This window comes from Cnephaeus nilssonii (assembly GCF_951640355.1).
Source record: "Cnephaeus nilssonii genome assembly, chromosome: 4".
Taxonomy (NCBI): Eukaryota; Metazoa; Chordata; class Mammalia; order Chiroptera; family Vespertilionidae; genus Cnephaeus; species Cnephaeus nilssonii.
Window position 1 is genome coordinate 108,423,074 of NC_137075.1, and position 25,301 is coordinate 108,448,374.

General features: G+C 54.5%; 1 protein-coding gene across 1 annotated transcript in view; it reads right to left on the reverse strand.

The window, feature by feature from the left end:
- PPP1R13B (protein phosphatase 1 regulatory subunit 13B) overlaps positions 1 to 11,769 on the reverse strand; it is a 79,888-nt gene extending 68,119 nt beyond the window's left edge. The window contains exon 1 of the mRNA XM_079768252.1: positions 11,519 to 11,769. Coding sequence (XP_079624378.1) covers positions 11,519 to 11,527 — 9 coding nt within the window. The 5' untranslated portion in view covers positions 11,528 to 11,769. The remainder of the gene's footprint in view (positions 1 to 11,518) is intronic.
- Between the last annotated feature and the right edge of the window lie 13,532 nt (positions 11,770 to 25,301).

Here is a 25,301-nt window from a genome sequence, read left to right on the forward strand (position 1 = left end):
GATATTTACTCTTTTCTGGTGACTCGGTCATCATGAGGAACTTCAACTACCACCGTGTGTGTAATCTGTAACTGTGACATCTTTGGTGTTGATCCGGGTCAGGCTGCCCACCCTCAAGGCCTCAGACCACAACCTCGGGTTGTACTTAAAGCTGTGTCTTTCTATGGTTTCCATCAGTCTGTCTGCCCACAGCGACACCCCTCTAGCAACCTCAAATGCAGCGCCTGAAGATTTGGAATGAGATTGCGCAACATGGGAGGATGGAGGTTAAGTGAGGGCTGACGAGGTTCTCCGAACAAACTGGCTTCAAGGCCAGACTCTCTGGTGACATTCTGGCGGCTCAGAGACCCTTTTCTGCCTCGACTATCCTAGCAGATCCCTCTCGTCCACTCCAGACACCTCGCATCAACTGTAACTTCGACTGGAACACTTTACAGCCCTGCTTAAACTCCTTCAACAGAAGTGTCAGCTTAAGATGAAAAATTTCTGGAGATGGATGGTGGTGATGGTTGCTGAGCAGTGTACTTGATGCCACAGAACTGTATACTTAAAAATAGCTAAAATGGTGAATTTTATGTTAGTTATATTTTACCACAATTGTAAAAACCACCTTCAGCCCAGCCAGCGTGGCTCAGTGGTTGAGTATCGACCGGTGAACCAGGAGGTCATGATTCGATTCCCGGTCAGGGCACATGCCCAGGTTGCGGCCTCGATCCCCAGTCGGGGGCATGCAGAAGGCAGCCGATCAATGATCCTCTCTCATCATCGATGTTTCTCTCTCTCCCTCTCCCTTCCTCTCTGAAACCTTCAACAGTTTCCTATCTTTCTCAGGATCAAGTTCAAACTCTTATGCAGGTCACACATGGCCCTCAGAATCTGACCTTTACCTACCTTCGTAGCCTGCCCCTTGCTTCATCTGGCCTTACATTCCCGGCACTGCCCCCCCACACACCGTGGGAAATTAGATCCCAATGCCCTGCACATATTATTATACCTAAAAGCCCTTCCCTATCACCTGCACCCCCTTTTCCTCATCCTTCTAAACTGCATCCCAATGTCACCTCCTTGGTGAAAGTTCCCAACACCCCAAGATGACTCCTATCACCACCGTGTCCCAACTACCCCTTGTGCTCTGTCCCCTTGCGATCCTTACCTTTCGGAATGGCACTGTTTTGTTTGTGTGATTGTGCCCCACTGGGAGCTCGCTAAGACAGGGGCTGTGCCCAGCCCCAGCACAGAGGCAGCATCTAATGGTGTCCCCGAAATGCCGCTGAGACCACTCAGTAAACAAGTCCTTACTGGAAGCTACCAGAGGCGGCAATGCCCTAAGCACGGGGAGCCTGGGGTGGGAAAACAAAGCGAAGCCCTCTTCCACAGAGCGCCCACGAATAAATGCCCGGTGAGCCCACGTACCACAAAGAGAGGAGGCCCAGGAAGGGGCGTTTTGTACAAGGGAGCCTGGAAGGTGTCCTCTCGGTAGGGTAGAAGGAAGCTGAGTGATTCTGTAAGTGATAAACCACTAGCTGTGGTCTGCATACAGAAGGCACTAGGAAGAAAAGGTAAGCCTTCATTTTTAAGAAAAGCAAACCGTTCCCTCTCCACCCTATCAACGTGACGGGTCTGCAAAAGCCACCGGGCCCCTCAGCAGGAACAGAGCGTGGCCTCGCTGGGTGCAGCGCCCTGACCATTCGCCAGGCAGCCTCCTGGTTGCTGGACAGAACTCAGGAAGAGCAAGCATCCGAGAGCTCATTCTGTATCTTAACACAGTGCTCCAAGCACCTGACGCCTCACAACCACCTGTAGAAATTCCGTTATTGAGCCCATTTTAAAGAGGAAAACAAGGCCCAGAGGTTAAATAACTCACCCAAGGTCACAGAGCTAGGAAGTGGCAAAGCGAGAATTTGAAAGCAGGCAGTTTGGCTCCAGAGTCTGAGCTGGTACTCACTATGTCATACCCTCTCACATTTTGTGTTTCTTACCACAAAATACTCTTTGTTCCTATTGGAGAGTGTGTGTTTTTTCCTGTTAATCCCAAACTGTCTTTCCTCACACTGTGACCAAACTTCACTTCTCATTTCTAGTTCTATCACAAAAATCTTCCTATACTTTGATCTCTTGTGAGGTTAACTATTATTTACTGACAGTACTCTCAAGACAGCCATTAGAGAAATATAAAGTCAACAGAGTGAAAAGCAGGACACAAACCACCAATGCAGACACAGAATACATGGCTGTAAAAAGCGTGTATGTATAAACTACGGTAGGTGCTGGGAGCACACGGATGGGGCCCAGGCCAGCCACTGCCAGGGAAGCTTGGTCTAGTGGGGGTCAGGGTGGGGCTGGTAAGCAACCAACAAGCACAACAGCCGACATGTGTGGTGTGCCATAGGTGCCCAGGCAGCAGTCGAACATGCCAAACCCTATTAAAAACTACCAGCACATGGCAAAACACTTCCTTGCTTGCTATATTTAAGTAAAGATTTAGGATTGAAGAGTAAGGTCTTTTTGCATCTAGCAGGCATCTCAAACAACACAGCCAGCATAAAACTCATTCTCCCCCCCAGAGCCCTCTAAATCTTCTCCTTCTCAAGTGTTCTCTGTCGTAAAGGAAACACAGGCCTGGCTGCTGAAGCAATAACCTTGTTATCCTCAACTCCAGCCACTGCCCTTCCTTCCTCTCTCTCTCAATCACAAACACAGTTACACATGGGCACACACTCACACGTATGCACACTTGCAAGCAATCACACTTATTGCACGCACATTCACTCTCACACGCACTCCATCAAATCTACTTTGCCTCCTTCTGACTGGATCTTTCTCTTCTTCAGGCCGAGTCCGGCCTGCACCAGCTGGTCTCCTGATTGCTAGTCCTGTTTCTTTTTATCTCCCTTACTCCACAGTCTCCCCTGTCCTGGTACCAGAATTCTCTCACACAAACCTAGCTGTATCACTCCACTTCTTAAAAATGTGGATGGTATCTGATCACCCACAGGATCAAATGCAAACCCTATTACAGGACACACACACACACGTGCCTCTTCACAACTGCGTGCAACACTACTTTCCGTATCATATCTTCTTTCACCCCACAAGTCATCACTGAGCGCGGCCATGTGGCCAGGCCCTGGGATAAGCACTGGTGGTAAACAGCAAACAAAAGGTGCAGCTCCTGCCTTCATGAAATTAACAGGACAAGAAACAGACACCCACCAAGCAGTCACACACAAAGACTAACTATGCCAAGTACTGCAAAGACACACCAGGCGAAATATTCTGAAATCAGATAGTGGCGATGGCGTGCCATCTTGTAAATACCCTAAAAACTGCTTGAATTATACACATTACAAGGTGCATTTTATGGTATGTGAATTACATTAAAAAAAAAAAAAAGGGGGACACACCAGGTTGAATGCCTGTATTGGTGGATTTGGCCAAGGGAAAGATGGTGAAAGCTTTCCAGAGGAAATGAAACTTATTATAAACTAGAGTCCCAGTGCACAAATTCGTGCATGGATGGGGTCCGGCCAGCTGGGCCCCAATCAGGGAGGATCATGGACGGGCCTGTCGGAAGGAAGAGATGGCGGGAGGTTGGCCGGCCAGCCTGCCTCGATCGGGGCCTGATCAGGGCTGGACCGGCGAAGAGGAGGGGTCGTGGGTGATTGGCGGTGGTCCCTGCCCCCAAATGGAGTGGGGGGGGCATCTGGGGTCAGCGGCCGGGGAAGGGGCCATGGGAGGCTGGCTGGCGGGCCCTACCCCTGATCTGGCCGGTTCACTGGCCGCAGTGGGCATCATAGTGACCAGTCATTCCGGTCGCTGGCTTTTTATATATATATATAGATAACTAACACTTACTGAGCATTTACTACACAACAGGCACGTTTCCCCTTTAAAAATCCGTTTTATCATCCTAACAACCCTACACAGTTACCATTATTTTTTAAAATATATATTTAATATAATAATATATTTTTATTGATGTCAGAGAGGAAGAGATAGAAGAAACATCAGTGAGAGAAAATCATTGATAGGCTGCCTCCTGCATGACCCCTACTGGGGATTGAGCCAGAAATCCGAGCATGTCCTCCCACCAGAAATCGAACCGTGACCTCCTGGTTCATACACAGGTCTGACACAACCACTGAACTACACCAGCCGGGCCATGGTTACCATTATTACCCTCTGCTTAGAGACAAGGATCTGAGGGTTCACATAACCTTTCCCATGGTCAGAGAGTCAATAAATAGTGATGCCAGAATTCACACTTAAGCCAACTGACTCTAACTTGCTATAGTGAAGTCATCTAGGCAATGCCTGCTACTCAGACTTACTTGTAATACAACTAGAGGCCCAGTGCACGAAACTCATGCACGGGTGCGGTCCCTAGGCCTGGCCGGTGATCAAAGCGCGAGCATCTGGCGTGGAAGGGCAGGTCCCAGCTGACCTCTGGGCCCTGGGCAGCACCTGGGCCCCCGGGCCCCACTCTGCCTGAGTCATTGGGCCCCTGTCCGGCTCCCTCCGTGCCTGGGAGCCAGGCAGCGGCCCCGCCCCCCGCCACCACCACTAGTCGCCGTCTGCAGTGTGATTGATGGGGTAATTGGGCCCCTGCCCGGCTCCCTCAGCACCTGGGCGCCGGGCAGCAGCCCTGCCCCCCACCGCTCATCTCTGTCTGGGGGGTGATCGGGCCCTGCTTGCACCCACCTTGTCCTGGCGCTGCCCACACACCTGCTCCACCATCCCACTGTGGTCCCGCTCTCTTCAGGGCCTACGGTGGCTGGCAGCGCCTCTACTGCTGCTCACTGCCAGTGCCATGTCGCTGATGCCCGCCATGTTCCACACCACCCCCTGGTGGTCAGCGCACATCATAGCAAGTGATCAAACTCCCGGCGAGGGGACAATTTGCATATTAGGCTTTTATTATATAGAACTAGAGGCCCAGTGCATGAAATTCGTACACTGGGGGGAGGGGAGGAGTCCCTCAGCCCGGCTTGTGCCCTCTCGCAGTCCAGGACCCCTTGGGGGCTGTCCACCTGCTGGCCTAGGCCCGATCCCCCTGGATCAGGCCTAAGCCGGCAGTCAGACATCTCTTTTGCAGTCCCGGGCTCTCACAGTCCAGGACCCCTTGCTCCTTACCACCCGCCTGCAGCGGAGGTGGGAGAGGCTCCTGCCACTGCCACTGTGCTCACCAGCCACGCTCCCCGTGTGGGAGCACACTGACCACCAGGGGGCTGCTCCTGTGCTGAGCGTCTGCCCCCTGGTGGTCAGTGTGTATCATAGCGACCGGCCATTGGGTCGATTTGCATATTAGGGTTTATCAGAGGATAAGTAAACCGCTGTGTTTCATTTCTTCCAGGATAAATTTCTCTCCATGTTCTTTGTCTTTACCATAGCCTATTGAGGACCGGATCCTACACCAGCCCCCTTTCTGACTGCATCTCCTCCATTCTCCCCTCACATACTGTCTGCTCCAGCCACGCAGGGCCTTTACATTTGCTTGAGCTATGATTATAATCACAGCATGTTATAAATCATGATGCTACCCAAACTTCAGTTAACATGTGCTCTATATACACTAACCATACCACTGGCAAGATTCTGTACTGAACTGTACACTTAATGTTTTGAATGTCACTTATTAATTTTAATGAAAACTACCTCATTTTTTTCAGTCTTCTACTGTTCTGCATGATGTCACATGCAAGGATTTTTATTTTACAAAATCCAGTGAGGGCAGATTTAAGAGTAATGTCTTTTTGCATCTAGCAAGCATCTCAAACAACACAGCCAACATAAAACTCATTCTTCCCCACAGGGCCCTCTAAATCTTTTTAATCAGTATGAACAACAGTCATACAGCTACCTCTGCAGCGAAATAAAACAATCAAGCAAGGAAGTGTCCCAAGAGAACTCCATCACCACCATGCCTCCATTCAGCCTTGAGCCATAGGTTGTGAAATAACCATGGCAACAGCACTTCAAGGCAGCAACCCACCAAACTTTTCCTGAAAAACTATTGCCCTTCTGTACAAACACAGAAAAAAAATGCATGCTTATATAACTTCAATATAATAACCTGGTGATATTTTTAGCTCCTATCCTGCTAAAAATCCTAAGTATCTCTTAAGCATCTATACTGACATGGTCTGTTCAAAGTAGAATGCTGAGAAAAGAAAGATACATTTAACACATTTACATTTAAAATAGCATTGTCCCTGAAGAGGGTGAAAACTATCACTTTTTATGAAAACGATTCACCTTGGGATTCTATTCAATTGTAAGCTCCATGTGAACTGAGCACAAGGGGGGAAGTTAGCCAACCTCAAATTACTAGCGCCTCTAGCACTTGCCTTGACTTCAGCAAACTCCCCGAGGGACTGGCCCAGAGGCCAGGAGCAAAGGCTTTGGAGACGGTTTGTTTTCAAACCTTGCTTGACCACGGACTAGCTGGGGACCTTCGCCAAGTTTCCTTAGCTCCTGAGCCTCAGTTCACCATAAACATGCAGACCGCACCACAAACCTATGCCACAGTGCCCTGACACAGTGCCCGGCACCATTCACTGAGTGCTCACTATGACTACAGTGCATTGTAGGGAGGTAAAGAGCTGCACAACTTCATGGCTGTACTTCATACTGTAGCCTTTAGAAGAGTTATCCATGCAGACTATTCTTCAGTTCAATAAAACTAATAATAAAAGCTTTTATATACACAACTTTGTAGGATCAAGGCTTTGCTTTTCCTTTTGTCAATTTTTTGGCAGTCCAAAGGCTAGAAGTTGTTTTATTATTTTAAATGATAATATTACATTTGTAATTTTTGTTTAAAAACAACTTCTCCATAGGTCATTTCAGAGAGAGCTAATGAGACCAAAACCAGGAGCTCTTAACACTGTGACCTAAGATTTAAGTTCTCCATAGGATGTAATAGACAACAGTGCTATGTTCTCCTGAGGAGATATAAGATTTAGCTGCTCATACCAATGATTAGTGATGTGGGAAAGTAAATAAATGTTTTCCAAGTTTTTAAAAAAATTATCTAGTCTTTGTTTACTGAATTAGGCTATAAATTCAAGCCTATCAGTGACTTAATTATTAATTAACAATAATAGCGAACATCTACTGAGCTCTTCCTAGCTGCTCTATCACGCAGATACTTGGCAGCTTACTAAAAGGCTGCCAACACAAAGTGTGCCAGGGTGCCTCAACCTTTGACGTAGCCAATATGAATATTACTGACCTTCATGAAAGTGTCTCCTATACATCAAGTTTGGGACCAAAACAACCACTTGGTAATCACCAGGACCAACTCATTTTACAGATGAGAAATGGAGGCCCAAAGAGTTTAAGTTCAGAGGTCACGCAGTTACTAGCTAGAGAGGACTGGCAGCTAATTTCCCTACTCCAATTTGTTGTTTTATCAATTACATGACAGCCGATGGTTCAAAAAGAGGAAGACCTATCCTAATACCTCTAAATGTTTCAACGTAGTAGTTGGGAAGACACTAAAATAAGTGACTGCTTAACGGGCGTTAAATATTAAGCACAAAATAATGTAACCCATAGACCACAGTTACATGTGGTGAGAGGGCTCTTGGGGCAGAGATGAGTGGAGCCAGCTAGTCACACTGCGTGGGCCCACTGGAGGTAAGGAGTCCCACTGCTAACATAACCAGAACACTACCACCAGCCTGCCCTTCTTACGAATAGGACACATTTCAGAGCCATTCAACTTCCTTTACTCAAGTTAGTATTCCTTTGGAAGAGGAAAAAGTATCCTTAACACCATTACCCACATATAATGCACAAAAAGACTTAGCAACTGCAAATGTTTGCTCTTTTTAAAAAAAGAATGATGCTGACTAATGATCAAGACAGTTTTCATGCTTTTAGGCTCTGAATCAGGCGATTTGTATTAAAATTCTTATTTCTATCAGAGTTCTTTACGCATAGCCTAAATGCTTTCAGGTCCAGATCTTAGGGACAAGTCAACAAATAATCTTTAAAATATAGCCCATTTTGTTTCTTGGGAAAACACCCTTAAAATGCCATCACTGCCAAAAAAGAAAAAGAAAAAAAAGGGCGAATAACTACAGATAATAGCATGCAAAACTATTTTGATAAGGGGAAATTCCAAAATGTAACTTTGTGTAAAAGTAGACAGTCATGGGACTCTGTAATGGGCAAACTGAAGACTTCTACAAAGACCTGAATGTGTCAGATGAGAACATAGTCGGATGTTTTCCCATTTATTCCCAACAGCTGGGAGAATGGGCGCTGCAGGAAACCACCGGGTCAATTCCAAGTCACCACAGACACCGCACACTGACGGCCAATTTTCAGATAAACTAAAGCACACGCTACACTGGTGGCCACTGAACACACGTGGCTGCTGAGCAGCTGGGATGCGCTGGTCTGAACGGAGACGTGCTCTCTAGTGTGAAACTTCCCTAATCCATACTGAACTCACCCCAGATTTCAATGATTTAGTACAAAAAAAAAGGGTAAAATATCACATTAATAGATGTTTCATATTGATTATGTGCTGAGATGACAGTATTTCTGATATAAATGAGTTAGTAAAAGCCATTATTTTAAAAATACCACCCTTTTGCTCAGCCAGTGTGGCTCAGTGGTTGAGCATCAACCTATGAACCAGGAGGTCACCATTCAATTCCTAGTTGGGGCACATGCCCGGGTTGCCGGCTGGATTCCCAGTGTGGGGTGTGCAGGAGACAGCTGATCAATGATTCTCTCTCATCACTGATGTTTCTATCTCTCTCCCTCTCCCTTCCTCACTGACATCAATAAAAATATTTTAAAAATAAGATAAAATACCACCCTTTTAAGTGTATTTACTAGAAAATTTAAAATTGCGTCTGTGGGGCTCACATTACATTCCTATTGGAAGTGCTGCTCTCTATAAACTGCAAAAAAATGACCCAATCTTGCTTCAATGATTCATCGTGATGATAAACACCAAATATACAATAAAGGAAGAAAATCTTATTCATGTCTTGGGTATGTATTTTGAGATACTATCAAGAATCACATGTCATTACATTTACAATCAACCCCAACTGTGTTGAGAGAGGAAAGACTCAATCCTACAAGTAGTATTTTTAGGGATCAAGAAGGAAATACAAAGTTAAAGGCCACAAAGAGGGACTAAGAGAAATACCATCTGTCTCTAGAAGGCATTTTAAAACAAAAGCAGGGTGTTATAGTTAATAGCCCTGTCTGTTTTTTAAAAGCAGTATTTGGTTATTTTGAGGATCATGAAGAAATTTCCCAAATGCTAGCTAAGCAAACTTCTTTAAAAAGGAAAGCTGGTAGGGAAGACTAGAAACCAACCCCGCAGAGGTAAAATGTCTGAATGTATCATGTGAAAAATATAAACCAAGTTGTTTTGTTTTTTTTAAACAGGGTATCTAGAATGAAACATTATGCAATGATAAAATCAGTCAAAATTTTGTAGTTAACCTTCAATATTACTGCAGTATAATACATCAGCCCACTCTTACAGGTTTAACTAAAACTGCTTTCAAAATTCCAAAACACCATAATGTTCCAAACCCAGCCCGAGAATTAGGGAGGGAACAGTTTCCAAATACCTTATCTGCAGGGGGCAAAATTAGAAACTGACACTTCAGAGCACATTAACGATAGTAAACATCTGCACGGCATCTGTCTGACAGGCACTTGGGACACATCATTCTGTCCCACTGCAGGGACGGCTCACGGACACGTCCCCACTAAACTCCGGGCGGGGAGGCCTTGACTTGCTCAAGGTCACAACGCTAAAAAGTAGCAGAACCAGTACTGGACTCGGAATCCTCTGATGCTCATCCAATTCTCCTTCCCTTAAAGACAAGTCCTTCACTGAAAACCGAATGTTTAGAAACTCAACACGCCCGGATGCCAAAGAAGGATCTAAGGATCAACCGGGTCAAACCTTAAGACGCTGCAAGCAGGATGAACTGGAATCCGTTCAAAAAGCGGGGAAGAGATTATCCAAAGAGGAAATGACTGGGAAGATCAGGGGGATCTAATCTAAACGTCCTTGGGCACAGCACCGCAGAAAGCCGGTGTTCCATAGAAAACGCCGTGGTTTTCGGTGTAGAGGCTGCAGATTGAGAGAAGGATTTTGCTGCTTTCCTGTGAACGTGTTTGAGAATTTCACTAAATAAACAGGCTCTAGGAAAACCAACCCGTCCCTCTGGGTACCCCGTCCCGCATTCTCTTCCTGTGTCATGACCTTTGCTTCACCAGAAGCTGGATTAGAGAATTATAACTCAGCACCCATGGCAGTTTAGAGGGCGGGAAGGCGGGAAGGGAAGACGTGGGGGGTGGGGGTGGGGCGCAGTGGCCGGTGTCTCCCGCCCAGCAGGATGCGTCCAGGACGGCAGGGCACAGGCGGCGCCACCAGCGATGGGCCTGCTCCGCCCCCGCAGCGCGGTGACAACGGGGACGCAGAGGCTCAGACCCAGGCGGGGGCTCCTGAGCGGTCTGCGAGCCCGCACCCCCCCACCCCCGTGAGCTCCTGCCCACAGCAGCTTCCAGAACCAGGGTCCAAACCCGCCCCCCAGGTGAGCTCCGGCCCACTGCAGCTTCCAGAACCAGGGTCCAAACCCGCCCCCCAGGTGAGCTCCTGCCCACTGCAGCTTCCAGAACCAGGGTCCAAACCCGCCCCCCCCCCCCCCCGGTGAGCTCCGGCCCACTGCAGCTTCCAGAACCAGGGTCCAAACCCGCCCCCAGGTGAGCTCCGGCCCACTGCGGCTTCCAGAACCAGGGTCCAAACCCGCCCCCCAGGTGAGCTCCGGCCCACTGCAGCTTCCAGAACCAGGGTCCAAACCCGCCCCCCCCCCCCCGGTGAGCTCCGGCCCACAGCAGCTTCCAGAACCAGGGTCCAAACCCGCCCCCAGGTGAGCTCCGGCCCACAGCGGCTTCCAGAACCAGGGTCCAAACCCGCCCCCAGGTGAGCTCCGGCCCACAGCGGCTTCCAGAACCAGGGTCCAAACCCGCCCCCAGGTGAGCTCCGGCCCACTGCAGCTTCCAGAACCAGGCAGCACCGCAGACGCGGGCTCCAGCGCGGGAGCGCCGCACAGGGACCTACGCCGCCGGCGCCGGGAGCCGAGCCCCGCACGTTTCAGCGGGGGCAGAGGCGCCGCAGCCCCGCACCTGGGCGAGCGCCCCGCGACCCCGGCCTCGCGTTCACACCCGCCAGGCCGGGCGGGAAAGGACGGGCCCCGATTCCACCTCCTGCCTCCCCGCCCGGCGGGAAGGGCCGCGGCCCAGGGGGACCCGCCCCGCTCCCGCCCTCGGACCCCCGCCCGGCCCGCGCTGACAGCCCGGCGCGCCCCCACCTGCCCGCCCGGGTCGCGGGGCCGGGCGCGCCCGCCAGGCTACTTCCTTCCCCGCCCGCCCGTCCGCCCGGCTTCGCGCGGGGCCCCAGGCGGGGAACGAGGGAGGAAGGAGGCTTGGCCGGCGGCCCGTGGAGGAAGCCGCCGTCGCCCGCACCCACCGGCATCATCGCGACGCGAGTCCGCGACGCCCTCCGCCGCCTGACAGGACGCTCGGCGCCGCGCCCGCCGCTCCGACCGCTCCCAGGCCGCGCGCCGCCGCCGCGCTCTCGAGCCCTCAGTGGCGAGGCGGCGGATGCGGCGCCTGGCCGGCCTGTCGCGGCCGCGGGCGCGCTGCGTCGCTGTCCCGGGACCCGCCGCCGCCGCCGCCTCCGCCTGAGCGCCTCGCGCCGCCCGGCCGCAGGCTCTCGCCTCAGCCCCGCAGGCCACGCCCCCAGCGCGTCGCCCCCACAGGGCCATCCGCCCTCTCTGATTGGTCCGGCTGAGAAGGGGGCGGAGCCTTACGGGGCCCCGCCCTCCAACTCCCTCCGGCGGCGCCAGGTGCGTGCGCGTCCGCGCTCCCGCGGTGGGAGGGGCGCGCTGCGGACGCCGGGCCGCTGACCCCCCGCCTGGCGGCCTGTGGGCTTCGGGCCGCGCGGGACCGAGACCCCGGACTCTCCGAGACCTCAGGCGTGGGGAAGCGGGGGCCCACAGAGGGAAGGGCCCGGTCGGGACCCCGCAGCGAGTCACAGGACTCGAACCGCGGCTCCCGGAGGCCGGCGGGGGCGGGGCGCGCCCACGTCTGACCGCGGCCTGACCCCTGCTCCCAGCGCCCCGGGGGCTGCAGGCGAGGGGCCTAGTCCGAGGGGCGTGGGTGCGCCCGGAACCACCCACGTGACCCGGCTCCGCATTGCACAGGGTGAACCCACGAACGTGCCTGCGCTGCGGCCCGTGGACCACCGAGCGCCCCCATCCTGTCTTCTTGCGGCTTCCGGTGCCCAGCTCCCCAGGCCAGGGGGCCCTCCAGGACGCGCTCTGCCCTCCAAGCTTGGCATTGCACACAGGCGGCACCCCTGCCCCGGCCTAGGACGCCTGTGCCCACCCGTGCCAGCTCCTGAGCGCGAACGTCCCAGGGCAGGGCAGTCCTCAGGCTCCAGGCCTCTCCTTACAGCCGTGTCTCCCTGACACCCTTCCCTCTGGCCCGAGTGCCTGAGCGACAGAGACCCGGACGGACCACCGTGTGCCCAGGGCCCCGCGCAGGGCATGGAGCAGACCCGGGAAAGGCTGGCCAGCGGGCAGGCATCCTGCCTGCCCTCCACAGTGTGCCCGCCCCGCAACCCTGTGCCACAGGCACCCCTGGAAGGCCCACACACCCAGAGCGGGAAGGCCTGTTTATGGCCCCGACACCCAAGGCCGCAAACTACCATTGGAAGGGCCCAGCTCCCGGGAGAAGGCGCGGGGTCTGTCTGTAACCTGTCTGCTCCTCAAAGAGGCCGCTGCTGGGAGGGGCTGGGAGCAAAGAGGGAGGAGGCGGGAGAAACCACAGTCCTCTTCATGGGGAGCCACCCGGATCTTCAGAGGCCACGGTGTGTGTGTGTGTGTGTGTAGCTGAGAGGGGAGACTTCAGTTATGCAGACATCGCTTCTGCCGTGCCCTCACTGTATGACCTCAGACAAGCTCCATCTCCCTGATGTCAGTTTGCCCATCTCTGTAATGGGAGGTTGCAGACGTAATAGTGCCTGCCTCACGGGATCTGGGGAGCCTCAGACCCGACGTGTGGAAAGGCCCTCGCACAGCCTGTGGAGCCCGGTAGCTGCTCCTCCATCAATAGCAGATTTCTGGAGTGGGGCTGCCTCGAGCAAGCAGCCTCCCAGCACACGTCCCCCCCAGATCTTGGATGTATGCACTTGGGCATCGGGGGCTAGAGGCAGCCCTTCTGGGAGCAGGTTTGGACAGAAGAGGAAGCTCTAGGTGACGGAGATCCTAGGCAGGAACCCAGAGACCCAGGCTCTTGCGCCAACTCTGCTTCTTTTTAAAAAAAAAAAAAAAAAATATATATATATATATATATATATATATATATGTTCTTTATTGATCTCAGGGAGGAAGGGAGAGGGAGAGATAGAAATATCAATGATGAGAGAGAATCATTGATTGGCTGCCTCCTGCACACCCCACACTGGGGATCGAGCCCACAACCCGGACATATGCCCTGACCGGGAATCGAACGGTGACCTGGTTCATAGGTTGATGCTCAACCACTGAGCCACGCTGGCCGGGCTCCAGCTCTGCTTCTGACTCCCCCTGTGGCCTTAGGGACTTGCACCCCTTCTCTGGGGCTCGTTTACCCACGTGTAACCAGAGAGGGGTTACATTCCATGACCCCCCAGACCTTCCAGCTCTGACATGTCATGTGCATGAGCTGGGAAGGGGCCCCGGGCCCTCGCCGGCGCACTGCAGACAAGTGTCCCCCGGGGTGAGGTGATCAAAATGAGCCACTCTCCTGAGAAGGGGAGCCTTAGCCACGGGGGTCCCACTCTTGCCTGCAGGACCTATGGACACAGAGAGTGGCAGGCGCCCCACCCTCACGTCAGGGTCCCTCTGTCCTCCAGGCAGGCAGTGGCTCCCCGCAGAGGCTCTCCAGCTGCCCCCCTGCTGCTCCCCACGCAGCTGCAAACACCTGGCATCAGGCCTATCTCCTGGCATCTAGACCAAGGGCGTTCGCAATTGGCCTCCCCGCTCTAACTCCTCCACACCCAGACCTTCCCACACGCGGCATAATTAGGTCACCGTGCACACGCCTGCCCCGCAAAGCTTTTCTGTGTCTCCCTGTCACCCAGGCTAATGTTCACAGGAGGCCCTTCAGGAGGCCCCGTTGCCGGTGGGGTAGGAACTTAGGGCAACAGAAGATGTCCGGATTGTTCAGGGGTGCCCGCTCGCAGGTGTAAGGAGCCTGGAATCTGCTTTAAAACAGCTCAGCCAACGAGAGAGAGGGAGAGAGAGAGAAAGGGGAGGGGGGGCAGGGAGGGCTAGCTGACGCACACGCAGAAAGCCTTGGTAATGGTTGAACATGGGTGATGGGTGTATGAGGTGCATTGTATTTTTTCTCTCTAGTAAGTATCTTAGAACTGTTTTACATTACAATGAGTAAATGCTCTTCAAAGGAAATTTTAAAAAGCCATTTGGGGAGAAAATCAGCATTGATTCACATTTGCACAAAGGAATTTTTTTTTTTTTGAGAGTCTGTTTATTAAAGCTTGGAGCAACAGTGAAACAAGGCGGGGGGCGGGGGGGGGTCTAGGATAGAGGCAGCAGCAGGAGAGAGCCAAGGCGGGTGCTGTCAGCTCCCTGGAGAGGCAGAGACGGGGCCTTGGGGACGGGCTGGGGGTTAGCCTGGGATGAGCTGCCGCTGCCCATTGCTCCCCTGGTTGCAAGTCTCGTGGGGACCCTTAGAGTTTAGGAGAAAGAAAATCCACTCAAAACAGAGATTCAGGTGGGTGTTCCCCAAGGAGGGTGTTCCCTGAGGGAATTCTTGAAGGATCCACAGGACACTGATAAAGCAGTGGCTGGAGGGGAGAGTGGGAACTGGGTGGATGAGGGACAGAAATCCAAGTGCCACTTTCCACTCTTTTTAAAAACAAACTTTATATTTAGAACCATTTTAAAGATAGTTTATTGATTTTTAGAGAGAGGGGAACGGAGAGGGAGAGAGAGAGAAACATTGATGTGAGAGCGAAACATCCATCTGCTGCCTCCGGCACACCCTTTACTGGGGACCGAGCCTGAAACCCAGGCATGTGCCCTGACCGGGAATCGAACCAGCAACCTTTGAGTGCCTGGGACGATGCCCAACCAACAGAGCCACACACTGGCCAGGGCTTTAGAACCGTTTTAGATTTACAGAAAAATTGCAAAGGTGATACAGAGTTCCAATGTTACATGAATACCAAGCAGCTGGGGTATCAGACCTAGGTGTGGGATGCTGAGGGCATGGGAGGTGAACTTGAACCTGGCAACACACCTGTCTCCCCCAGGGGCCAGCAAGCCTGCTCAGTTAATCAGCGTGGACTGGTTTCTAGTGGGTTCCCCGCACTGGTCTAGGCCCTGGCACATAACCTCTAGCAGGACAGGCAAGGTCCCTGTTCTCACGGAGCTTATGCTCTGGTCAGGGGAAAGATGATAAACAAAACGCAAAGAAAGAACTTCCACCAGGGTGAGCGCCTGTAAAAGATAAAGCCATGTGATGTGCCCAGCCGGCTGCTTTGGCCAGGAGGGGACACCTGAGTTGGGGCCTGACTACCAAGCAGCGGGGGAGGGGTCATTGGAGGTGTGCCTTAACCCAACATGGCCGGCGTCATGAAGAGACACACAGCTGGCCGGGGCCAGCCGGTGTGGCTCAGGGGCTGAGCGGCGACCTATGAACCAGGAAGTCGAGGTTCGATTCCCGATTCCCGATTCCCAGTCAGGACACATGCCCAGGTTGCAGGCTCCATCCCCAGTGTGGGGTGTGCAGGAGGCAGCCAATCCATGATTCTCATCATTGATGTTTCTCTCTCTTCCTCTCCCTTCCTCTCTGAAACCAATTTAAAAAAAAATGTTTTTTTAAAGATAGACACCTGTTGGGGGGTCACGGGGAGGAGTGGGGAGAGTGGAGGGAAGCTGGGTAGGGCTGGGTGTGGGCCATGATGAGTCTGGATTTTGTGTGGCTGATTTTCCAGGGGAGGAGGGTAGCGGATTTATGTTTCCGACGCGCAGTGGCCGCCACGGGAGGCTGGCTGGCTTATGGCAAGGACAGAGGAGCCCAGGTGGCGAAGGGGGGTGGGGCCCCATTTAGGAGGTGCCGTGAAGGGTGGGGCTTTGGAAGAAGAGAAGTGACTCTGCCCAGCGCTTGGGGACGAGGGTGTGATGCGGCAGGCTGCCCGGTGCCCACAGGCCCCGCATGCCCGTGAGCTGGGCCCTCAGGTTGACACCCTGCTGTGCCCGGCCTTCCTGGGCGGGGACACATTTCAGGACCCCTTCCTCTGTCCAGTCTGGGCTCCCCCATCCTGCCATCGACCCAGCACTCTGGCCAGACACTGGGCATGCTTAGGGCCTCTGCCCACCCCACCCTACCCCACCCCCAACTGCTTTTTTATTTGTTTTTTATTTCATTTTATTTTTAAATATTGATTTCAGAGAGGAAGGGAGAGGGAGAGAGAACCGTCAATGATGAGAGAGAATCGTTGATCGGCTGCCTCCTGCACGCCCCAAACTGGGATCCAGCCCAAAACCTGGGCATGTGCCCTGACCGGGAATCAAACCGTGACCTCCTGGTTCAGAGGTCAACGCTCAACCACTGAGCCACGCTGGCTAGGCCCAGCTGCTTTTTTATTTGTACTTTTATTGATTGATTGACTTTAGAGAGAGAGGGAAAGGGGGGGAGGGAGAGAAAGAGAGAAACATCGATATGTTGTTCCATTTATTGATGAATTCACTGGCTGATTCTTGTATGTGCCCTGACCCAGGATTGAACCCGAAATGTTGGCGTAGCCAGAGGACGCTCTAACCAGCTGGCTACCTGGCCAGGGCCATTCCCAACTGTGTGTGTTCCTGCTCCACCCCCGACCAGAGTCACCTGCCTGATCAATTTAGCCCCTACAGCGGGAATAATGATCCTAAAGCGCAAATCAGACCTGGCCAGGCCCTAGCAGGGGTCCTCACACTTTTTAAACAGGGGCCAGTTCACTGTCCCTCAGACCGTTGGAGGGCCGGACTATAGTTTAAAAAAAACTATGAACAAATTCTTATGCACACTGCACATATCTTATTTTGAAGTAAAAAAACAAAACGGCAAAAACACCCGCATGTGGCCCGCGGGCCGTAGTTTGAGGACGCCTGAGAGACCCCTCAGTGGCCCGCCCCCCGCCAACCCTCAGGGGCAGCGGGTAGTTAGACCCAGGGGGCTTGGGCCTCCTGCGCCCCGGCCTCAGACCCCCCCCCCCTCCCTGCCAGACAGCCCCCAAACCTCCACCCCGCATCCGGCGCCCTCATCTCCCGCAGTGGGGCGGGGCCGTGGGGACGCAGTGGGGCGGGGCCGTGGGGACGCAGGCTCCGGTCCAGCCTTGCAGTCCCGGAACCGTTTCCGCCAGGGCTGGCTGCTCCGGGCACCAGGAGTGCTTTTGTCCTCAGGGCGGAAAAGCAGGACGTGGCGCGAACGGACACAGCCGCGACCTGTGGTCCGGTCCGGTCGCTCCGGCGGCCCTGGGTCCGGGCGCCCCGCGCAGTCGGCGCTAAGGATGCTCCTTTGGGGAGCGCCCGCCCCACCGCCGCCTCCGAGGGAAACGCGCCTGAAAAGCCGGCGACCGCCGCCCTGTGGGGCCTCCGGGCGGCGTCCCGTCCTCATTCCCACGCAGGCCGCTGGCGCCCCGGGTGCCCAAATCGGGGTCACAGCCCTGGGGGTGCGGCCTATGCGGGAGGGGCGGCGTGTGCAGGACGCAGCGAGTGCTCAGCTCGTCCGGCCAGGACGCGCCCCCCTAACCCCCCCCCCGCCCCGCAGGCAGGGGCTCTCCGAAGCCCAGAGAGGCCCCCCACATTCCCGGCCCCGCTCAGGGTCAAGGCGACACCCCGGCGGCGCAGGTGCCCGCGCAGCGGCGGTGCCAGGCGCGCGCTTCCCGGCCCCGCGGGGTCAGCCGGGCTCCCAGCGCCGCGGGCTGCGCGCGGGGGGCGGGCGGACGCGTGTGCGGGCGGGGCCTCCTCGCCCTGCGGGTCTGCGGGACCCGGGCTGGCGGTGAGCCGCAGTCTGCCCTCCCCGGGACCCGCCCGCGGCCGGGGGGAGGAAGGCGGCCCGGCGGTCCGGACGCTCACGGTTCATTCATTCCGACCCGCAGTGGGAGGTCGTGCCGCAGTGCGATTTAGGGGCGAGGCTTTTGTTCCTCCCCCGCACCCCCCCCCGCGCCCCGCTCCCCGGTGTTCCGCGGGCTGCACCCCCCCCCCCCCCCCCCCCCCGCCAAGCCGCTGCGCGGGGTCCCCCGCGGCCCGACACTCAGGTGCTTCCCGTTCCCGCCGTTACTCACGATGCTGTCACGTCACCAGGGTCCCGTGGGAGCGCAGAGGGCGTCCGCCAATTCGGGAAATTCCAGGGGGCTGTTTCCAAGCAGGACTGCTTACAGGGGGGTGGGGGTGGGGGAACCCCAGAGAGCCAGGCTCCAGAACCAGCACAGGTGGGACAGCTCCCCCCCCCCCCCCCCAAGGCTGGAGGGCGGTGACAGGGAGGTCACCACAAACAACAGGAGTCCCTCAGGGGGCCCTGACCCCGACAGGGCCTGGCCCAGGCCCCCCCACAGGGAGAAGCCAGGTCTGTTTCCTGACCTCCCAGGTGGGGGGCGGGGGGCTCTGAGCAAACCCCGCTGAGTTTGGCGGCTGCCGCGGGTGGGTGCAGGCCACGGAGCGGGCTCCCCAGGCGGAGAGCCGAGATTCAAATCCGGCATTCGGCGGGCACCTTGCTTCCTCTTGGGACTGTAGCATCCATGTTGCAGTAACTAACCGGCTATTTTGTTTGTTTGTTTTTAAAATATATTTTATTGATTTTTTTTTTTTTTTTTTTACAGAGAGGAAGGGAGAGGGACAGAGAGTTAGAAACATCGACCAGCTGCCTCCTGCACACCCCCTGCTGGGGAGGTGCCCGCAACCAAGGTACATGCCCTTGACCGGAATCGAACCTGGGACCCTTGAGTCCGAAGGCCGACACTCTATCCACTGAGCCAAACCGGCTATTTTGTAACAAGTTAACAAAATGTGCTTTCACACAGCACCTAGGACCTCGGGCGGGAGCTAGACCCCCTGCCACATGGCTCTGCCTGGTCATCGGGGTAAGTTGTGCAACCTTTGTGTGCCTCCATCTGCTCCTTGTACAATGGGGATGTTTACAGCGCCTGCCTCAAGGATGTTTGTCTGGATGGTATCAGACGACGGGCGTGGCGCGGTGGGTGCCACACAGCCATTGGGTGTGCCCTGCACTGGGTGCGCCGCGGCTGCCAGGCCGGAGGGTCCCGGCTCTCTGGAGCCACTGTGCTCACCGGGTGACCCGCAGCCCCGGGTGCCCAGGCGTGCCCGCCAGCCTGACCCTGAAACTCCCACACCGGCTGAGTAGCAGCGTGTTCTCTCCCGGCTCGCGCTCCTCAGCCTCCTCCGCACAGACGCACAGACGTGAGGACAAGCTGGAACAGGGCGATCCGTCCTTTCTGCCCAGACCGGGGAGGCAGCTGGCGGCAGGGCTGGCCCTCTTGATGCTGGGAGATGGTGTTTGCTCGTTTACGCTGAGGTGCCTGAGACAGTTCTGGACAGATTCAGCAAACGCCTCCCCAGTGTACGAGGACACTGGAAGTCACGGGCCCTGAGCCTGCCGTGCTGAGCAGGGAGGGTGGCTCAGCTGACTGAGGCATGAAGCACGTATCAAGGCCATCCAAGCCTGCTGGAGAACATGGGTCTGTGGGTGTGTTTCTTTTAATGTTTAAAAATTTTTACTGGTTTAAGAGAGAGAGGACGAGAGAGGGGGAGAGGGAAACATGGGTTGTCCCACGTGTGCATGCATGCATTGGTGGATTCTTGTATGCGCCCTGACCAGGGATCAAACCCACAGCCTTGCTGTATCAGGATGATGCTCTAACCCAGTGGTCGGCAAACTCGATAGCCAACAGAGCCAAATATCAACAGCACAACGATTGACATTTCTTTTGAGAGCCAAATTTTTTAAACTTAAACTTCTTCTAACACCACTTCTTCAACATAGACTCGCCCAGGCCGTGGTATTTTGTGGAAGAGCCACACTCAAGGGGCCAAAGAGCAGCATGTGGCTCGCGAGCCGCAGTTTGCTGACCACAGCTCTAACCAACTGAGCTACCGGCCAGGGCTGGAGAATGTTGGTCTTGAAAAATGGGTCTGCTTGTATGCATATATGCATAACCCGTGGACACAGACAAGAGGATGCCAAAGGCCTGGGGCAGGGGGGCAGGGCAGGCTGGAGGGGGCAACGGGAGAAAAAGGGACATCTGTAATACTTCCAACAATAAAGAATTATTAAAAAAAAAAAAGAAAGATGGGTCTGGCTGGGCGAGGGGAAAATTCTCATATACAAGCACACACACACACACACACACTCTCACACACAGGTGCGCACACTCACATGCACACACACGCACATGCACATGCACACACACACACACACACGCACATGCACATGCACATGCACACCCTGCTGGTGTGGGTGGTAGTGCGGCCTGGCTTCCGGTCACCCTGACCTGGCTGCTGAGGTTCTCCACGTGCACTGCGGTGATGGGCGCCGGAAAGGCTGGTTCAAATTCCAACACGAAATCCAAACGCGCACACAGCTCTGCAGCAAGCAGCCACTTCCTTCCCGTGTACAGGGGTTCTTGTTTTTATCCACCGAATCCACAGACTGGGTTTTTATCCCACCAACAGTGTGCCGGGGCCTCTGAGGAAATCCGCAGGCCCAGGCCCGTCCCTGAGTCCCAGGTCCAAGTGCAGCGCCTTTCACTTTCGATTTCCACGTGTGTGTGTGTGTGTGTGTGTGTGTGTGTGAGTGTGTGTGTTTGTGTGTGAGTGTGTGTTTGTGTGTGTGTGTGAGTGTGTGTGAGTGTGTGTGTGTTTGTGTGTGTGTGTTTGTGTGTGTGTGTGAGTGTGTGTGAGTGTGTGTGTTTGTGTGTGTGTGTTTGTGTGTGTGAGTGTGTGTGTTTGTGTGTGTGTTTGTGAGTGTTTGTGTGTGTTTGTGTGTGTGTGTGTGTGTGTGTTTGTTTGTGTGTGTGTGTGTATGTGTGAGATCTTGGCTTCAGATTTGTAAATGCTATCCTTACACGGTGATGTCTTGATTTTTCAGTTCTAGGTCACTGGCTGACGGCTCTGGCCGACGGGCCTGGCAGTCTTACTCGCCCTCTCCCAACACGCGTGCTCCCTTTTCCCAGCGACAGCCGTCAGGATGCCCTCCATGTGCCGTGCAGCACTGCTCACTGCTGAGCCAGGCTGTGCACCGGCTGTTTCGCTACAACAGGTGTTTTATTCGCGCACATCAGCTCCCAGGTGACCGGAAGGCAGGGGCCTCATGGCAAGGCACCCTGGAGTCAGGCAGCTCAGGTGCAACGTCCCCGCAGGTGAGTGTGAGAAGCCCCGGGGCGAGGCTCCAGCAGCTAAACAGAGGCCTCACCCGCCAGCCGGGCTCCGGGCTGAGCGTCGACCTATGAACCAGGAGGTCACAGTTCCACTCCCGGTCAGGGCACCAGGGCACATGCCCGGGTGGTGGGCTCAATCCCCAGTGTGGGGTGTGCAGGAGGCAGCCAATCAATGATTCTCTCCCTCTCCCTCTCCCTTCCTCTCTGAAATCAATTAAAAAAAAAAGAGGGCCCCAATGATAATGAGCCTTAAAAAACTGGTAAGCTCAAAACCACAGAAAAGCTCTCCTTGGTGTGCGGTAGGTGTGGGGGCCGTGCTCCGCCCCCAGTTCCATCTGCCTGGGGAAGCCGTGCGCAGATGACAAAGCTGCCATGACGTTCCCTCGATGGAAGCATTTTATTTGGCCCTGGCCGGCATGGCTCAGTGGTTAGAGCGTCGGCCCGCGAACTGAAGGGTCGTAGGTTTGATTCCCAGTCAAGGGCCTGCACCTGGGCTGCAGGTTCCACCCCCCCCAGCTCTCTCAGGAGGCAACCAGTCAATGTCTCTCTCTCATCAATGTTTCTCTCTCCCCTCCCCTCTCCCTTCCACTCTCTCTAAAACAATCAATGGAGAAAATACCCTCGGTGAGGATGAACAACACCCCACCCCTTTTATTTGTGCTTCGTTGATAAAACAGGCTCCCCCTGGACTGGATGCTGACGTTGATGAAACTGGTCTCTTTCACAGTGAACACCTTCAAGGTTGGCCTCCCCAAGGAGGAAGCCGAAGCCGGGAGGTGAGGCGGCCGGGAGTCTGAGGTGGCCGGGAGGCCGGGAGGCTGAGAGGCCGGGAGGCTGAGGCGGCCGGGAGGCTGGGGAGGCTGGGAGGCTGGAGAGGTTGGGAGGCCCGGGAGGCCGGGAGGTCGGGAGGCCGGGGAGGCCGGGAGGCTGAGAGGCCGGGAGGTGAGGCGGCCGGGAGGACCCGTGGTGATTTCAGGGGCTGATGCCGGAGGAGCGAGGCCTGCGAGTGCCTTTCCGCGATCGTCGCTTTTATCGGGGCTCTGGGCACAAAGCGCCACGGTGCAGAACACACCCCATAAAGGACTCATGCAGACCATACAGAGAACGCTCGTGACCCACGAAAAAGACAAACACCCCCTGATAATGAGCACGAGGCTTGACGAGACGCCTCAGCAGACATGGGTCGCGTACACGCACACGAGAGGGTGGGCAGCATCCGAGAGCTGCCATCACACACCTGCGTAAAGGCGCAAACGAAGATGGAAGGTGTCGGGTGCCGGCACGGCGCGGGAGCACCCCAAACTGTCCGGCCCTGCTGGGGGACGCAAACGGAGCCAGCCCTTTGCATACAGCTGGTACTGTCTTAGGAAAGTGTGTGTGTGCGCGCGCGTGGGGTATGTGTGTGTGTATGTGTATATGTATGTGCGTGAATGTGAATGTGTGCATGTATGTGTATGCACGTGCATGTGTGAGTATGTGGGTATGTGTATGTGTGTATGTGTGTGTGGGGTATGTGTATGTGTGTGTATGTGTGTGGGTATGTGTATGTGTGTGTGTGTACGCGCGTGGGGTATGTGTGTGTATGTGTGTGTATATGTATGTGCGTATGTGTGTATATATGTGAGTGTGTGCATGTATGTGTGTGTATGTGTGTGTATGTGTGTGTGGATATGTGTATGTGTGTGTATGTGTGTGGGTGTGTGGGTATGTGTATGTGTGTGTGTGTGCGCGCGGGGTATGTGTGTATGTGTATATGTATGTGTGTATATATCTGAGTGTGTGCATGTATGTGCATTTGTGTGTGGGTATGTGTATGTGTGTGTGTGTGTGTGTATGTGTGTGTGTGTGTGAGCACGCACACACACAATGAAAAGCGTCCCCCTGCCAGCCACTGCCCTTGAGAAGTGGAAGTGTACATTCACTGAAAGACCTGCCTGTGAATGGTCGTCGCAGTGTTAGTCATAACAACCCAACCTGTCAACAACCCAGCCTCCATTCAGATGGGGAGTGTGGCCCAGCCGGCGTGGCTCCGTGGTTGAGTGTCAGCCTATGAACCAGGAGGTCTCCAGTTCGATTCCTGGTCAGGGCATATGCCCGGGTTGTGGGCTCCATCCCAGTCGGGGGCGTGCAGGAGACAGCCAGCCAATGATTCTTGTGGGGAGCGGCCACAGTGTTTGGACAGGTCCAAGCCTCGGACTGATGAGAGGGCTCAGTCCTCATGGCCACGTGCAAGTCCCAGCGTGGAGGGCAGGGCCTCCCAGCACCATGATAGCCAACAGCTGTGGTTGTGAGCGTGAACCGGTGGTCCGAACACATGGCCCCACGTGCCTGAGTGACGTGGGCTGATAGGGTTCAGGTGCATGTAGTTGAGTGGGATCGAAACCCACGAGGATGTTGTAAACACCTTGACCCGCCCTTCCTGTGCCTCGTGGCATCGGCTGTAAAATAAAGACACGGCTGGTGGTCCGCGGCGCTGTCTCTCCACGAGAGAGGGCAGCGTCCCGCCCAGACCCAGCTTTCCTCTCTCGTCTGTCTCTTCTCAGTCCTTCACCGCCCCCCTCAGGGTCACCGAACCGGGCTGAGCCGGCGGCACGTAAGGCGCCTGGGGCTGAGGATGCCAGGGCCGTGCCGGCTCGCCACAAATTCTCTCTCATCACTGATGTTTTTCTCTCTCCCTTCCTCTCTGAGATCAATGAAAACGTATTTTAAAAAACGGTGACTGTGGTATCCCTGTACAATGACGCTGACTTCAACAACGAAAGGAAACAAACCGATACACAGCAGAATGGACCCTAAAAATAGCATTGTGTTCGGTGAAAGGAGGTGAACGCGAAAGGCAACACAGTTGGTTATTCCCCTCTCAGGACATTGTGGACTGTGACAGGGACAGCGTGGGCACAGGGGCAGAAATGGGCCCGTAGCGGCCGGAGGTGAGGGGACCTGGCTGTGACAGGGTCGGAGGGGACTGTTTTTGGGTAACGGACATGTTCTCTGTCTTGGTGGTGGTGGTGGTTACAGAACTACTTACACTTTTCAAAACCCATCGCATCGTGCACGTCCAGAGGAAACATTTTACTGTGTACAAATTACACCTCGACAAACCCGCGTTCTTAAACATGTCCCGTAGGTTTTGAGGGGTCGGTGTCTGACCCCCCTTTCTGAGTAAGCCCTGTTAACCTGAGTGAACGGGTTTACGGAAGGCCAGCTTTTAAAGGAACATACAGTATATATTTAATGGCAGCAGAAGTATCTATTCCGATTACATCTTCTTCCCTCGATAGCTTTTCGTTCTTCTGGGAGTTAATCTGCCTCCGTCTGGAGGGGCCGCTCTCTAGTCTGCTGCACGACTGTTGTCCGGGACTTCCCTTTGCTGCTGTCCTGGCAAGTCTGCTTGCCCGTCGCTTGCCTGGGGTAGCTGTTTCCTGGATCCTATACTCTGCTTTCTTGAGTTTGCCTCTCATTCGTGGCGAAGAACATCTTGCAGTGGCCCCCAGAGGGCACTGGGAAGTACATTCTGTTAAGACTCTGCCTTCTGAAAGTGTCTCTATCCCGTGCTCACCGTTGACGGATAGTGTGGCTGGGTAGAGAACTCTGGGTTGGAGAGCATCACATCGGAATTTTATTTATTTATTTTTAAAAACATATTTCATTGATTTTTTTACAGAGAGGAAGGGAGAGGGACAGAGAGTCAGAAACATCGATGAGAGAGAAACATCAATCAGCTGCCTCCTGCACACCCCTCAACTGGGGATGTGCCCGCGACCAAGGTACATGCCCTTGACCGGAATCGAACCCGGGAGCCTTT